Source organism: Linepithema humile, chromosome 4 (assembly GCF_040581485.1).
Source record: "Linepithema humile isolate Giens D197 chromosome 4, Lhum_UNIL_v1.0, whole genome shotgun sequence".
Classification (NCBI taxonomy): Eukaryota; Metazoa; Arthropoda; class Insecta; order Hymenoptera; family Formicidae; genus Linepithema; species Linepithema humile.
The window spans coordinates 4,321,968-4,339,751 of NC_090131.1; the positions used below are offsets into that span (position 1 = coordinate 4,321,968).

Genomic DNA, 17,784 nt, shown 5'->3' on the forward strand with positions numbered 1-17,784 from the left:
TTAATCAAACTAGCCATTGAATAAAATAGAAGTTTTAAAAAAATTTAGTTGACACATTACACGATTACTTTTGATAGATTCTTTGATGGATTCCTTCACAGATGTTTGCAATTTTTTATTTTTTAAAGTATCAATAAGTTTTGTATCTATTAAACCACTTTATAGATAGGTTTTAAAAATCATAGTAATGATCGAGGACAGTGTTCTTAAGGACAGTTTTCAACTTATTATTTTCTTATATATTTTTCAAGGTAAATATGTGCTATGTAATGTTTAAAACATCGAAAAGATGTGGTGTTAGCTACATCAAGTGTACCGCCATCGCCCGGATGCGTACGCAACTCCATGTTCGACTGCACTCCAGCCAAGCCACTTGGAAACTCGATTTCAATCCATCATGAGGTTTGTGTCTCGACTAACGTGTGCTCCAATACAATCGTGAAACCTGTTGCTATACTATTTAAATATTTGTATACTAGATATATATATATATATATATATATATATATATATATATATTTTCTTTTTTTTTACATTGAAACTAATAGAACAAACAACATTGCAACATGTATATAATCCTTATTCAACATATTCTTTTAAAGGATTCTTTTGAGGATTGCGCATTTTTCTCTTGTACAGAATTTGATTAAATGAGTAAAACAAATACATTGATTAAAAGAAATTTAAGAAATGAACATAATTTGATTCTATATACAAACGCTACGGCGAGAAGCAGTTTCTTAATAAATAATTATAATTAGCAATTACCTACAACGTTGTGCACCTTATTTTTCTTAAAAGTCTCTTGATTGCAAAGATTGTTTTATTCGTTTTAATTCAATTAACCAGCGAAGCTCTCTAAAATATTTTGAGCAGAATATAATTGCAAAAAATTTATGAATCAAACTAATCAGAGTTTTTTTATTATTGTATTTCTGTTAATTTTTTAAATGTAAATATTTTTACATGTGTATTTTCTTTAAATATGTTTTGTAATGAAGAACTTGTGATTGAGCATTTTATCATTAATTGTATTGATAAAAATTGTTATCGTTAGTATTTAACTTTTCGACATCGTTATTTGCATGCGAAAGAAATAAAGTGCACGTGGAAACGTGAAATTTGTAATGAGAAGAAGTTTACGAAGTGGTGTGAGAGACGCCCTATTCGTCGCCAGCAAAATTGCTATAAAAGTCCTTTAAGTTTACGGCTGTGCATGAGAAGCATAAAAAAGCTAGTAAAACAGGTAGTAGAACTTAACATAGCTTGTGAGTCTTTATTTTTTTTTACAGTACAGCACATCTTTACGTCCACTTCCTTGAAACAAGGACATAATGCGTCAAAATAAATCATTTTCTCTTTATTATTTTGCAATAACATGTGAATGAAGTTATATGTTATTACTTTTAAGAATTATATTAATTGCGTGTAAAAATTTATTACGCATTTTATTAAAGACTCTTAAGATAAAAATTAGTATTTATTAATTTTATATTACATATATTATATCACGCAATTCTGATCTAGATACTAATTTTAGATCTAGATAATAACAATTAATTGTGATTTGTAGTTTTAAAAATATTAATATAACTTACTCTATCATTAAAAAAAATTTATTTTTTTATTTAAAATATTACGCCTTATCTAGAAATTATATAAGAGTATAATTTAATTTACCTGCGTGACATCAGTTGTAACATACAATAGTAGTTAATTAAAAAGTACTTATGTTAGATTAAAAAAAAGTAAGATAAAGAAAAAATTAATTAAATAATGAAAATACTAAGGTATTTAACACCCAAAACAGTATTGCGTTAATAAGAAACATTAATTTGAAATAGGATTATTTTTAATATGTATTTCAGTAATTTATTTTTGCTACAAAAACAATATTATTCTTTATTAACTCATCATACACATTGTGATGTCCTCTTCTTCTAAAATTTTAAATATTATTGACTCTAAAAGGATGACAAAACGTACGACAAATCGTTCTCACATGGCTTTTCCAAGCGAGCACGTGGGTTAGCGCAAGCGTGATCAGCTGGCAAGCACGTGGCTACCGCGCACATCGCAGCGCGTTCGGGTGTCTTCGACTCCATCCCGAGTCGACGACCGACAGACAGGCGGCACGGCGGCAGTCGCGCGCCGGCCGCTGTTACGATAGGGTGTGTGTGTTTATGTTTCCGCGATGATAACGATTCGACCTCCATAAAGGTTATGTTTATGTGCGTCTTAAGGACGACGCATGTTTCACTCGCCGATTTTTTTGAGAATCACCGCTCTCGAATGTTCACGTACGACCGAAAATCCAACAGCAGATTGCCTGACGCGTGCGACAGTTCCGAAAATTACGACGAACGGTGAGTAAATAATGCTTTATTAATTTGCTAAATCTAGATATTGTGCACTTTTCAATGCTTCAAACTTTGCAAACTCTTTCAGTAAAGAGTAAAAATACAAGATATGCGAATTAACTGGCATTTTCAGTTTACACAATCTTGATATCAATTAATAAGTTCTATGTTTAACTTGAAAGTTATTTGCATCCGATTACGTGCTCTAAGATCAACTTTGAAAGTTAAATTATGATTGGGAAGAGAAAAAATTGAGTATTAAGTAGATCAATGAATAGATTCATTTTTACAATAAAATTGAATAGGAATTTTTAATCGTCGATCACTTCTAATTGAAAAATCATTGATGCTTTGAAGTTGGTTATGTTTTCTTTAATTAATCTTCGGATACTTTTTATTGAACAAAATTTGAAATAGAAGTCTGAAATAAATCTTGTATAAGATATAATAGTTGTCAGCTTTATGCCAATTCTCTGAAATATTGTAATTTATAAACAATATTTTGTAGAAATGTAATGACGAGAAAATCTATCGACGATTATTTTTGAGGTTAGAACTGCAGAATAAGATCCCTTGGAATCGTCGCAAGAATACATTATTTTTTATCGTTTTTCTGTGACATTTTCGGATGCTTTAGACGGTGAAAACGATATACGCGCGCGTCATCGTTCCTTTATTTCAATTTGGCGAACAAGCTTTGTGTCGCGATGCGGTCGTGCTCGGTTCGTTGACGAAATCGATAGCTGCTTTTCGAACCGAGGCGAATTGTTCTCCTAGTTTGGAGTTCACTGTCTACCGCGTGATTTGTCAGCCTATCGAGTCTTTTAATAACTTTCTTCTTTTGTTTTTTTCATATAATCTGTAACTAACACAAAGATATATCATGAAAACTCTTTTGATTAATTAAACTTTTTTAATTATTATTAAATTGTGTTAACGAAAACACTTTAATCATATCATTATCATTTTATGCAATTATAGAAATAATTTTATGTGATTATTAATGATATTGTAAATACATACATACATACATATAAATAAATACACGAAAATATACCGGAAATTTATGTTTATTTATATTATATTGAGAATTTTACGTTTTGCTTATATTACTGTTATATTTCGATGTTATAATCGATGTATTATTTGAATTATTAACAGTCAATTGATTCCAATGATTTGGTTATGGATTTCTGAGGCACACGAATCTCTTGTCTTTGATTATATGCAAGAGAAATGAAGTATAACGCATTATCTTGCAAGTTAATTGCCTTGTTGCATTATTACATCATGAAAGGAAATTCAAATTACAGCTAAATGTATGATATGTAGATATCATTCAGAATAGAGAATAATTCATATCGAATCAAACGATTTTTTATTGGTTTAATTTCACATTCATACATTAAATTGCACACGTTAAATTATTTTTAGCAATACATTCATGTGTAGATTTCAATAAATCAGAATTCTTCCGAAATAATTTTAATATCATTATAAAAATAATAATATGCAAACCAGATAAGGTATTCAGATAAGGTAGTTTTTAATGAAATTTTACTATATTATTGAATGAGGCCATATATTATTTCATTTGCATACATAATTCATATCGATATTATCAGCGCAGTATTGAGCATATAATTCTCACTTTTCTATCGCGAAATAAATAACAATTATGGTCATATTCGAGGTAATAATAATAATAATTTTAGTTTCTCGGCTCTTCATACGTGAATTGTCGAAGCCAAAGAAAATGCATGCAAATTTAATAGTAAATTGCATCAAATCTGCAACATATGTTTATTATCGCTCATATATATAGTTGTAATTGTGCATGTAGATTTAATCAATGAATAGATAATTGTACTCATTAGCTAAGATATTGTACTACGTTTCGAACCAACGCAATATAGGAACAGCGTTAATTGCAAACATTTGCGGTGGGAAGTACGGTACATGTAACATCGATATATCGACTTCGATTCTCGAAATCAACGCTTCACGCGCCCCTACCCGACCGCCATGTTATTATGTCGCGTCGGTTGGAACACACGTAAACGCTCCGCGATGAATCGCGTATTTTGCCCGTTAGAAGTAAACAATGAGTATTAATTTTCGTCGGGAGTGTCGATTAAAATAGCGCGCGATTGCCGGAACATAGTATTCACCGTGGATATTTGTGTTCAGTGCCGTTTTGTCGATCCTTATTCACTATACTCGTGATGTTTTTCTCATTAGATGTAAAAACTTGACTTCTCAGAATCAAAACACACGATACGCGGCAGTTGTGTATATGTACATTCCTGCCTGACGACCTCTGCGCGATCGTCAAGATAGTATCGTTTCGCATTGCTCGCTCTGATGTGCGTGTGTTTACATTGTCGGTTACAATTATGTGCGGGTTATACATATTTTATCGCGTCATCTTTACGCGCACCGCGGTGTAGAAAATTCACAACATGAATCCGTGATTTTTACGTATACAAAACACGCGGTTTAACTTTTGTCGCGCGTAAAGTGCGGACTTCCGATATTCGTTGATTATTTAATGGAGCTGCGGAACAGTTTATCGCGGAATCAGCGGCGAGTAAAGCAAACTGCAATTACCTAACCTAGCTGGTGAGCACAATCACATGTTTAATATTTAAATCTATACTATAATTGTGTGTGATACATATACGCACAACTACAAACTTATATTTATAAAGCACTTTATTAGTATATATTGCTACATGTGGCTTTATGCGTGACGAATAATTCGTATATTATTGTTATGCATACGTTATCTTTTTCGACAATAAAATCGGCAATATTGAAAGCATATAATGCCGAAAGCGTATAAACTCCGCATTTGTGTCCACGGTACAATTAGATAAGTATAACGTTATTTATTTATCAGGTATAATAATATCAGGTATAATATATCAAATATAAGGTGACAGGATTACATAATAAATAAATAATAATTACACTTTTACTGATACGCGAATTAATATTATTATTAATAGATGAAAATTTACTGACAAGTTTTTACATATTGAAGAAACTTTTTATAATAACTTGTGCCATTTTTGAGACATAAATTAAAGAAACTGATGAATATTAATGAATTGAAATAGCTGTTAATATCTATACATGCAGTATATTGGTCGTGCCCAAATCCATTAAAATAATGGTGATCAATTTTTCACGGTATTTCGAATGAACGAGTGGATTAAAATGGAATATCCCGAGTCGAAATTTAAAACCTACTATAAACCTCATACATGGTTATTTGTGCCTCTAATAATGTTCCTTGACCTACAAGTTCTATCTTGAAAGTGTTATGTCTTCTTTTGGCCTTTCTTTAATCTTGTTGTCCTAGAAAACCCTTATTTTTATTAATGTTAAACATACAATTCCTACTTTCGTTCTTACAACTCCTACCTCTTTTGAATCTCCAAATCTTATCGAAATTTCTAGCAATAAAAATATTAATATTCAATCTATAATTGAGTTCAATTTCTATTATATCAGATTAATATAATAAATGTTATAATCAGAGGCGGACTGGACAGGAGAGATACCGAGAAATTTCTCGGGGGGCCCTATGTTTTTGAGGACCCCAGTGGCCCCCAAATCCAAATTTTTTTTTAAAATTTTTTATGCAAGAAATTAATAATCTAAATTCTAAATTATCAGATTGCGACAGTTGAATAACGACGTGCTTTCCTTCTCTAACCAAGATAGCGCTGAGCACGAGTTAGCGTTAGTCAACTATCTGTAGTGCGTCACTGTCTTTCGTGTTCTCCTTTCATTTTTTTTTATAATTCGTCTGAAAGGTTATGGCAACTGACAATTTATAAAAGAATATTTACTAAAAGCCAAAGAAATATTATTTTATTATTAAATAAAATACATGCACTATACATGGTTATTTATTTTACGTATGCTACCTTTACTACAATACAAAAAAAATTTACAATAAAAACAACAACAAACAAATTAAAGGACAAAATATCTCCAAATTTCATTAAAACACGTTTGACCTTGAACTAAAAAAATTTTTTGCCGCGGCGCTTTAGAGTGGGGGCCCTTTTTACAAATTTTCTCGATGGGCCCTGGTGTTCCAGTTCGACCCTGGTTATAATATAAAATAAATAATAACAAATAAATAGTAAAAAATATTTTTAAAAATTAAGTGCAACTCAGTATTATATTTAGTATTATAAATAACTAAAAATTTATTTGAATAAACAAAAAACAATTAAAATTCAAAATTTTATTTAATATTTTATTACATATCTGACCTATAATTCAAAATTATTTAATATTCTATTACCACATTTACTTTATTTATATTTAATGCATATCTTAATTTCAATAAGCGCAATACATTAATTATGTAATTTACTTAACTGCAGATAGATATGTAAGAGATAAGTGAATATTATTTATATAATATTTGCTTATAGTAGCCTATTTACAGTTAAGCAAATTATAATAATTAATATATTGTTTATTAAAATCAAGATCCATACATTACATGCAAGTAGAGTATATGAGATAATAGATTATTAAGTAATTTTGAATATTTATTTTCTAGAAATACATATTTATAGAACCTGAAGCCTTTTTAGAGGTTTTCAGTAGATACTCTTTTGAGCTTCCACATGGAAAAAACGGCAATAAGTAACAATTTTTAGTATCAAAGGAGGGCAATAGCTAATGTAATGTTATATCTATATATATGAATTAAAGCTTACATTGGTTCTCCAAATTCGACAAAACTTGTAGGTTTAATCTAGGCTAAAAATTTCGACTCGGGATGCTTCCACGTCAGCTTTGCACACCCGCTTATAGTAGTATGGACCATTAAATTCCAGTGCATTGCATCGCGAAATGATCGACCGAAGTTACGACATCAATATCCAGAGCACCAAGCGTGGGAAAATCGAAGAAAAGGCAGACTGGAAGAATATCGGAAAACGGGAAAGAGGAACAAAAGGCGCTCTTTATTGAGTTCCCATCGTATCGCGGCAAGATCGTGTCGCTTTAAAATTTGCGGAATCACACGCGAATTTCACATGCGGGCAGTTTCCGTGTAGTACGTTGTTTGCTTTTGTTAGTCAAAATAGAAACAATTTATTTTTCTGACAAATATATCGCGGGAAAAAACATCTATTTTGAAAGCTCGATTTTAGCTGAATTTGGTAAAATAAGTGTATATCTGCTGACGCAATCACCCAATATTCAAGCCTTCTGTAAATTCACCCGCATGGGCGAGAAACCACATTCTGCTGACAGTCCGTGTGAACTATTTCAGATGGAGGTAGGCTCGGCGAACATTAATGATAGGTCGTCTATTATTCAGCGAGAATCGATCGATCTGAATTCGCTTTTAAACGGGATGAGCAGAGGAAATTCTACAACAAAAATAAAGGAAAAAAAAATGCAACACTCGCTTAGTAAGCGCTTCTCCATTCCCTCGTACAATCTACGTATCAGAGACGAGGAAAATGACCGTGTTAACGAGAATTCCGGAAGATTCACTAGCACGAGCCGCTCTCTTCCTATTTTCCTGCCAGAGGGTTGGCACGACGCGATATCGCGAAGATGTTTTAGGACGACCGTAAATCACAAAAGGTGGCGAGCGGCCAAACGCCAGGGTGGAAGGAGAAAAAGCGGTGGGAAAGAAAAAAAAAATATATTTAAAGCACTGCCTGTACCGACTACGTTATTCCATCACTTTCCGAATCCTGCGCTCTTCTCATCACCTTCATCTTCAGCTCCCTTGCCGTACACACACCGCTTCTTCTTCTATGCCGTTAAGGCGTTTCTGTGGTCTCGACGAATTATCGTCAAATAAAGCAGCGCGATTAAGGCAACCTGGACGCGACGTAGAACAAATCGGAAGAATTTGGTTTAACAGCTCTCTGGTTTTCCTCCCGGAGGAGTCTCGCGCGCGAGGAAAGGGAACTGAAAGAGAAAGGATTGGATAGATTTTCCCTCCAGATGTTCGCGACCTTTCAACCCCGACGTGCTAATTGCGAGATTACAAATTGCCAGTATGTCGCGATTCCTCGGAAGCGAGGAAGGTGAATTAATTTCCTCGCCTCTTTAATTACGATAACGTTAATCTCTTACTTTGAATTCCTTACATTTCTCAGCCGCGTCCGTGTATTTCGACGCAAGAGATCTCTCTCTCTCTCTTTCTTTCTTTCTTTCTTTCTTTCTCTCTCTCTCTCTCTCTCTCTCTCTCTCTCTCTCTGCAATTCCATTTGTTTGACTTATATTGACTTTCTTAATTGAGTCTTTTAACTCGCATTAAAGAGAAAAACAAACATAAAATAGAAGAGAACAGCAGTAAAAAAATTAAGATAGGTATAACTCTCTCGAATAAATACAGTGTGGCTTTAAATCCATCGTATCTAAAAAAAAAATTGTACGAGCTTCGTATCCACTGCTTTATTTCTACTAGTTGAAAGGATTACAACGCAATCGCAAGGTATAGTTGTATTTCTTGGAGGGGATTATCACTCGTCGTAGGAGTCCCGTTCTTCCCCATCGCGACATTGTAAAGCGGGACGCGCCTCGAATAAAAGAGTCGCAATTACTCAGGTCGAAACTCCACGCCGGAAAATGGGAGCAAGAAAGCGAAAGAATCGCTATGAGGATACGTGTGGAATCTTGTGAAGCAGTCGCCAGACAGTCTGCACGATTCGCCACGCAGCGCGACACCGCGAACCACCGCAAACTTTAACGTCGTGCCATTGTTTCTTGTAAAACCACCGCGACGATGACATCGACGCAGGAAGCCGCGCGCGAGAAGTTTCGCAAACTATTCCCCATTTTGCTAAGAAATCATGACGCTGAATTAAAATCAAATAATGCCCGGCAGTTTCTGCCAGCGAGCGCGCACAGCCACCGCCATCGGTGGCAAAACATCTTGCGCTTATTTAGTAATTTTATCGATTTATGAGACAGTAATGGCCGATAAGAAGGGCGACGAAAGAACGAAATGCAGAGTTTCCTGAATAATGCGCAGCACGGCTTTGTTTGATCGTGAAAGATTAAAGAATACGTGCAAAGGAAGTGAGAGTTCATTTAATTAATGCAAATTAAAAACTGCTCGGAACAAATGATAAATCATCATGCGGTGGCAATTAAAAAAATCGTGTTTATGAAGAACGTTAATATTATTTTATAAATTTGTTTTTTTTAAATTAAAACAGACGCACGGGATATGTTTAATTAAGCGTAAAGATATAAATAAAAAGATATAAATTACAGATAAAAACAAAATGTCCAAACGAAATATATTCCATATTTTCGTATGCTCATAGCTTCCTTCTATTGTGCAATGAACATTGAACGGATATCGTATTTTATGTATTGTTGCATACACTACAGTACAAAGCTCGCAGCATGCATTAAATATCTTCAACTATTATTTACAGATTATTTTTTAAATAAATGTATATACATGATACGACATAAATATTTTAAAATATATAATTGAATATATTTTGCAACAATTTGTGCTTAAAGTAACATATTAAATAATAACAGTATACCTTAATATTTTGTATATATCAAAATTTATATAGAAAAAAACAATTGCGCACAAATTGCGCATTTTGGTTTGATTATCATAAATCTAAAAATAATCAACGCTGCTAGTACATTTTCTGCATATCTTTTTCTATGCAAAATGTTACATGATGTATGCGAGAAATATGAAGTTACACGAGTAGACATCTGCCCTCCAACCTCTTGGCCGAATGCCACCAAAATTTGAAACATAAAATAATAATATGACAGACGGTAAAATTTTCCATGTTGCGAATTCACAAGCGCGATACGCGCGCAGCGCATACGCAATATGTAAATTTCTTGACGGGCATTCCGCGCAGGAGCGTCTCGAGCACGCAATAGCGGCTGTTAAATCGGATTTCGAGCAACAAACGTTTACACAAAATGGTAATGTTTCGTCTGCTCCCAAAATCCGCGGAAGCTCCCTCCCGTAAAATTGAAAAAACGCGTTCCGTTTGTGGTAGGACGCGACCGGCTCTTATGAATTTTGTGCACGGCAAACGTAGCAGATATATTTTACCTCTAGCCGGTATTTCAACGGAAACTTTTAATTAACGCGCCGTAAAAAGTTAATTTTTCTTAGGGAGGGAACAAAGCTATAGTTTGCGGCTTATGTCTACATAAAAGCTACATAGCTTTGTTCTTTGCACACGATCTACATTTAATTTCAGGGATTGTAAAACAATATAGGTAATGAAATGTTAACAAAGAAATGAATTGCTTTATTGACAATAATATCGACATTTAGTCGATTAATTTTTATCGCAATATATCTGTCATTGCAAAGCCAAGATTCTTCGTCGACTATTCTAATCATTATATTTTTATGTTTAGATAAATGCGCACGAGCGTCGGACTTTATTCGCCACAAACATAATTTGTGCGATAGTGTTTGTGTGAAGGGCCACCGAGAGGCCGCGGCGGTGGGCTTTCGAGATGAGCTATGAATTTGGGCTGCCTGGTAGCTTCTGTTTTCGTCCTTCAGCTGCTCCAGCTGCCCTCAGTGCTCGACGCGCTACCCTCCATCGTCAAGATCGGTGAGTCCATATTTCATTATTTTTTTACGATTTACTATTGAACTGCTTTGCATATCACTTTTTACCGTTTAACAATTCAATTATATCAATAGACGCGGTAGTGTCTCTAACAAAAACACGCTATCAAAAGTCAATGGTTTTTTTCATATTTTTGATCTTTTATGCGAACTAAAGTAAATAGTATCAGATTTAATATATAAAAATACAGCCGTGTAATTTGCACAGGTTATTTTAAATGTAACAAAACAAAGTCACTAAAATTTTTTTTGCTGTTAAAATAAAGCCATATTTTAATTTTTCTTCTATGGTGAAAATGTGATATAATATCATTCGATATTCGAATGCAAAACCAAAAAAAAAATATTCCGCTTACACATGTTTGGCTTGCTGAATATTATTTATTCGTATATACGCTGCATCGATTCGATGTTACCAAGAGCGAAATATCATTTCCTACATCTCTTGAAAACGAATCAGTTTATATCGAGCGAAAAGAAGTTTGTCTAAGCGTGGCTCGGACTAGACGCGCGGGTTGATATCTTTTCCTGACACTTTCCGAAGATTGTCCTCTTCCCCTTACAAGTTGCTTTCCCGAAAACTTTAGCGTACCTAAGAGCCGCTTCTCAAATCAAACTTTTGTAGAAGTTGCCTCTAGGCTACGCTCGTCGACGATGTCCCCGATAATAATTATTGCACTCAAGACACGTGTGGATCTTGAAATACTCCCTCGGGTATAGCGATTTCATCTACTCTGTTTGCACTTCTTTTTCTTTCCATTTATTTTCCGCTTTTCATTCGTGATAGAGAGAGAGAGAGACATTTCTATTAGCACTGTCTCCGATGAAAAAAGTCGTACACATACACACATGAATGACTCGGATATTTGACACGTTCATATGTACTACACTTTATTATGATTGAAAATCGAGAGAACGAAAAGAGATAAAGCAATTAATCATAAATCTAATGTGATGGCAGTTACAAAACTCACTGTTCTGTGAGTAGGAAAAACTGCTCTAATTTTTTAAACAATTATCTACGAAGAAGTATTCAAAAATTTGTTTAAAAATTTAGCCCTGTGCATTCCGAAGAATGTAAGATGTTGCATAATTGCTCGATATTGTAACATTATCGTGTTTATAAATGTTTAACGAAACTTGATCGCGTGATGCAATATTGATCTTTGGAAATTGTAAATGGCATCACTGATGTCCTTCTTGTAACCATAGCATCATAATAGAGCAAGCTACTTAGCACATCAGATTGCACGTTGATAATGTTGGAACATCCGTTATCGTATTACTAATGAGGCTCCGATGAGTTACTTGATAGTTTCTTCAGTTACTAGAACTTGTTGAAAATATCTTCTTCAGATGATTTTTATTAGATGTAGGATTTTCTTTTCTTAGTAAGTCTTAGTGATTTATTTATTTATTACAGGTATATAACAATGGGTCTAATATTTATTTGTCTATTTCATTTCTAGTTTATTTAAAGCAATAATTAAAGATTTTAAATCTGTTTTTTTGATCAATGAATGTGTAGGTTTTATTTAGTCAAAACGAATGTAATTATATATCACTTATAATTTATCTATTTATTACATGAATTATGCGAAATTCTCATTATTTTGATAAATTGAGAGATCAAATAATTCAAATAATTTAGATTATGAAAATGTTATAGTTCCAAACATTAATTTATTTGACCAAATCTTGTATGAGATTATATCGCAATTACGTACTTAATAATTAATTTAAAATAATAACATCTGGATATTGATAAAGCAGTATTGCGAAACTTTAATTTATATTATTTTTTTATTAAAATATTTATTAATAATTTAGTTTTATTTAAAGTTTTATATTTTTTGAAAGGTAAAAGTAATTACCGGTAAAATAATTAACCTCAGAGGAGAGGATTAGATTTTACTAAGCATGTCAATATATGAATTTTCTAAGCGGTGCAGCGGAATTTATCCGCTGGTAAATACCATTAATGTCGAATAATTGCCGTCAAATTTATTGCGAAATATGTAACTGCCAGATTTCTGACGTGATCCCCGCAGATGACGAGTAAGTAGTATTAGATTCTGTATATTCAGTAGTAATGCTGTTAATTAATGTGCTTGGTGCAAATGCTTACCACTGAACAGTTGCATTTCCTGTTAATTACGGATAACCGATGCAAATTATTGGTGGTTTCAGCATACCAACGGTATAAAATTTAAAAAATATCGCAATGGAAAAGGTATAATTGTTAGCAATTTGAAATATAAACAATTTTCTTCAAAAAACTAAATCAAATGTTTAATATAGTGATTACATTTTGTTTGTCGATTATATTGCATAGCTTTAATTTTATTTTCTTGAATTTTTTTTTAAAATCTCGGTAATCCAATTGAAAGAGTTGATATCTGAATGCAAAAAGCAAGAGCGGAATTCCGGTAATGGTTTTGCTCTCCCTCATTTTCGCGATAAATCGGTTAAATTCTCTCCGAGTAAGCCGACAGGCTCGAGGAATTTACGCAAACAACGTGTACATAACCGCGCGCGCGGCGGTATAGCGTCTTGAAACGCGATATTTGTCTCGCGTCGTAACCTCTTGTTCCGCCTTTTCATTGAAATTGGATTTCCTGCCTTGAATGCCCCCGAGACGACTACGCGTACCGCATAACACATAGGACGTTTAGACAGCAGAAACGCGAAAGCGGATACAAAGATAAAGAGAACACACGGATATAATTCGCGAAGTAGCGGGGGAGGTGAAGAGATAGTTTACATCAGCCCTTTGAACTCTAGCGACCTCGTTGCAAGCTCTTCCTCTTACGCATCGTGTCGTTACAATTGAATTCATCCATGCGCTTCTTACGACAATATTATCTCAAGAAATGAGATCCTTGGTTACGCGCGGGAGCATATGCATAATGTGGTTGTAGGCAAAATGTATTTGTGAATGATGCAACATTTGTTTTGCGATGAAAAAACTTTGATTACAACCTTTGATCCTTTGTTAAATTGCACATTAACTTGGACATTCGCGATTTCAGGATTAATTATAAAAATATTTAATGATAAAAATTGGAAATTTGCAACGAATAATTTTCTTTAAGTATTTATTTAGAGAAAATCAAATTGTTAAAGCACCGAAATGTGTGAAAGATAGCTCACCAAGTTCGGGATACTCTGTATCGCGAAGTATGACAAAGTATTTCGTAAATAAATGACAATATCCTACTTTTCTCGGGAGAACCCTCAAATTGAAGTAATAAATGGTGTAGACGGTGATTAATTGTCAACGGTGAGTTTTCTAGATCACACTATGCTGCCCCGCCTAATCAACGTCCGTTAATTTGATGGATAAATAAGGGTAGAAAATCTTGTTGAAAGGTTTATCACGATAAATCGTTCCGGCGGACGTTCTTTACTCTTCAGCGCATCTAGTTGACAAAGGACACTGCCGACGTCTAAATGATGCTTGAATAAATCGGTTTGCTGATTAATTAACGTCGCGCAAATTAAACAGCGCACAATTAATAACGTAAATCTGTATAAAATATTGTTTACGGGGTAAATTGTTTATTTCACATCAACAATATGTACGTATGTCGTTTTACTTCATATTTAATTAAATTTTATAATTCTTTATTCAGCTTGTAAAGGTGAAAATATAATTTTACACTTGTTGATTTTATTTATATTTTCGTTAAATTTTATACACTTAAAAGAGAGTTACGTAAAAATTTGATTTTGATTCTTCCACTTGACCAATTCACTTTTAGCACACAAATTGAGTAGTCAATATTAAATTTACGAGAGACATAATGGATACAAAACTACAATGCGTGTAGTAACATGCAATCATGAAACTGGAAATTTCATTTAAAACGTTGCAAAATTTGTCGTTATTTCAAACAGCAAATAACGCCGGTCGCGAACAGTTTTGGTGAATTTGGGAGAAAGATCGACGCTCTCGATGTATCTTCCACCTATCGACAGGTGTCGGCGCAAAAAAGAATGTTAATGCTTCGAAGGAATTCCGCGTGACTTATGGCATTGAAATTATTTATTTGCGACTACATACGACGAAGTTGCGAGTCGAAGAAGTGTTGAGAGTCGCGCATCCCGTCGAAATCGATCGGACTGCCCCGCCGGTGCAAGAATAAAAAGGGCCGCGCGGAAATGCAGGAAATTCACTGGTTAATCGTCCGTATTCATCCTTTCAGTAAATCTTCCGGACGAGTCTTAGCCCCTTTTTAAAGGGAAACGAATCAAGTCGCGGAAGAGATTCGGAACCGTTCGTGTATGCTTACCATTCATCTGCGATGCGAGCTTCATCCACGAGAGATTGTAACATGAATGAAGCTTGCTTTTATATCGCGACTTACGTTTCTGGCAGTACTTCGCAAGCGGTGCTGAATAACATTGCTTAATAACCGGTAAGGTTTATTGAAACGATCACGTTAAATGATGCAGATGTTAGAGCACATTTCTTCGTGTAATATTGTACATTTTGTCGTAATAACACGATACTGCTTCTCGATGCTCCTCAAGCCATCGATGACTAAGTGAAGTATATAATGGAGAAAAATATTTCATGACTTAGAAGCGGAAATGCAGCGTGGCGTATTCGTGTCTCCCGCGTCTCTCGTATTTTGTACAATACGGTGCGTACACGCGCTGAGTTCATCCGTTACATATCCTGTATTCGCCAAATCTTTGCGACATTTCCGCAACAATATCGCGCCCAAGGACGTTCCGGGATATCGCGTTTGTCATGTGACGAGGATGTCTCGGAAAATCCGGCTTTTCCCACGGGTTTCCTTCTTCCTTCCCGCGTCAACGGCGAATGACGAAAGAAGAGAGTGAATAAATGGGGCCGTGGTAACTTCCACAACAAAGGGAACTCTCGACAGTTCTTTCTCTCTTCGTGCTTTTCAACGCCGTAAATCTCGGAACTCTCGACGCTCTTTGTTCTTCGAACTTGTGAACACATCTTGCCGATTTATAATCTCGTCCGATTAATTTATTTTGCATAATGATTTTGCTAAATATATTTCACTTTGCCATTAGCGGTATAATGAGAAAAAAACTTACGATTGAAAATTCTCATAAAACTACACAAATTGTATTAGTCAACTTCATTTGCGGCTTGAATGAACACGCCGTTTCCTCTTTACGTAATTGCAAGATTAAAACTTGAAACTTTTCTAAAGCATCGATTCTTTATTTAACATTTACAACACAGCGGTGGAGTAACGACATTATCGGTGGATTACATCTCTGAAAGTACCGGGGCGTATTAAGTCGCTAGAAAAATATAAATTGCGTGTTACGATTTACATGATATTTTCTAGCTTTTTATTGCGTATTTATAGCGGAATTTTAAATTAGAATACAATTATCGGTGCAAGAGATATTATTGATGCACTGAAATTTTACCGAACGAACGAACGAAATTGTTCGCAATTTACAAGCACTTTATTCCCGGCGCAACTTAAATGTCCGTCTATCTACTTTCGATCATTCGTTTTCCTATTTCTGATTGCATCGCCACACACACGAGCGTTTGCTACCCTCCGGTGAAAAGTGAGGTCGGCTACCCCAACTGATTCTGCACTCTGTAGGAAATCAGACTACTGTGGTAACGCAATAAAAGACCTGGGAGAGTGGAGGCATATATATCGAGAGAGAAAGAGAAAGAGAAGGAGAGGGCAAGATAAATAGACAAAAAGAAATAGAAAAGGGACGAGCGCAGGAGTACATACGACTTCGTGGCGCCACGCGGATATCAGTATCTGAGGGTTTCCCTCGCTAGAAATATCGCAGGCTGTATTCTACACTCTCTTATGTAGCGTCATCAGCGCGATATCTTTGTCACTTAGCAACGCGTTACGTACTCACTTAGTTTGCATATTTCATCACAATTAAAAAAGTTAGGCATTCAATTAACGCCGGCTACTTGAATTCAGTTACATTGGGATATCTTTAATATTCGGTTTCTTAACTCAGTTAGTGGTTTGCTGCTATTGGAATAATTAGCGCGGAAAATGAATCGCATATTTATTTTGCAGTAAAACTATGGAAAATAATTCAAAGTGATTCGTATATGTAAAAATTGTTCTAAAGAACTTTTTTCCTTGGAAATTTTTTTTCTATAAAGTTTTGTTTAACTGAATTTTTTTTTTAAATATTATGAAAACGTTTTTAATAGAAAGTATATTTTAACAATAATGCTGGCTAATAGAGTTATGATTATATTTTTAAAACATTTTATCTTTTAGTAAAATATATACAAAAATGCATTTTGTATAAAATATTTTGCTGTAACATGTAATGATTCTTATTTATTTTTGTACATCCAATTTTATTATTTATATTATAGTATGTGTAGTTTTACACAGCATCAAAAATGTTTTGCATTAATATTTGGTTTTAATTTATTTTTGCACTTATATTTATCAGGAAAATAATAAATTTATATATTGAAACATTTCAGAAACCTTTTTTGTTTTATTTGTTAATTTTTTTAAACTGATTATTATTCTATTTTAATATTTTAGAAATTACTTTAATTATTATTTTAATTTTAATTTTAATCAATAGATGATTACTCTTATAAATTAAAATTAAATTGCATTATAAATTTATATTTAACAAGCTTACCGAAGTATATCTGTTTACTGAAACGCGCGGCGAAAAATCTGAAAAATCATGAAAATCGTTTAGCCAGTCGTGAGATAGTCGCAACGAGTCGTCCATTCCCGAACAGCAGCTAGAATAGCTGTCGGACGGCGAAAGGGCGTCGTA

General features: G+C 34.0%; 1 protein-coding gene across 6 annotated transcripts in view; it reads left to right on the forward strand.

The window, feature by feature from the left end:
* Positions 1–2,120: 2,120 nt before the first annotated feature.
* LOC136999396 (glutamate receptor ionotropic, kainate 2-like) overlaps positions 2,121–17,784 on the forward strand; it is a 157,724-nt gene continuing 142,060 nt past the window's right edge. For all 6 annotated transcript variants that reach the window (XM_067353353.1, XM_067353356.1, XM_067353358.1 and 3 more), the window contains exons 1-2: positions 2,121–2,366; positions 10,773–10,975. In XM_067353353.1, coding sequence (XP_067209454.1) covers positions 10,882–10,975 — 94 coding nt within the window. In that variant the 5' untranslated portion in view covers positions 2,121–2,366; positions 10,773–10,881. The remainder of the gene's footprint in view (positions 2,367–10,772; positions 10,976–17,784) is intronic.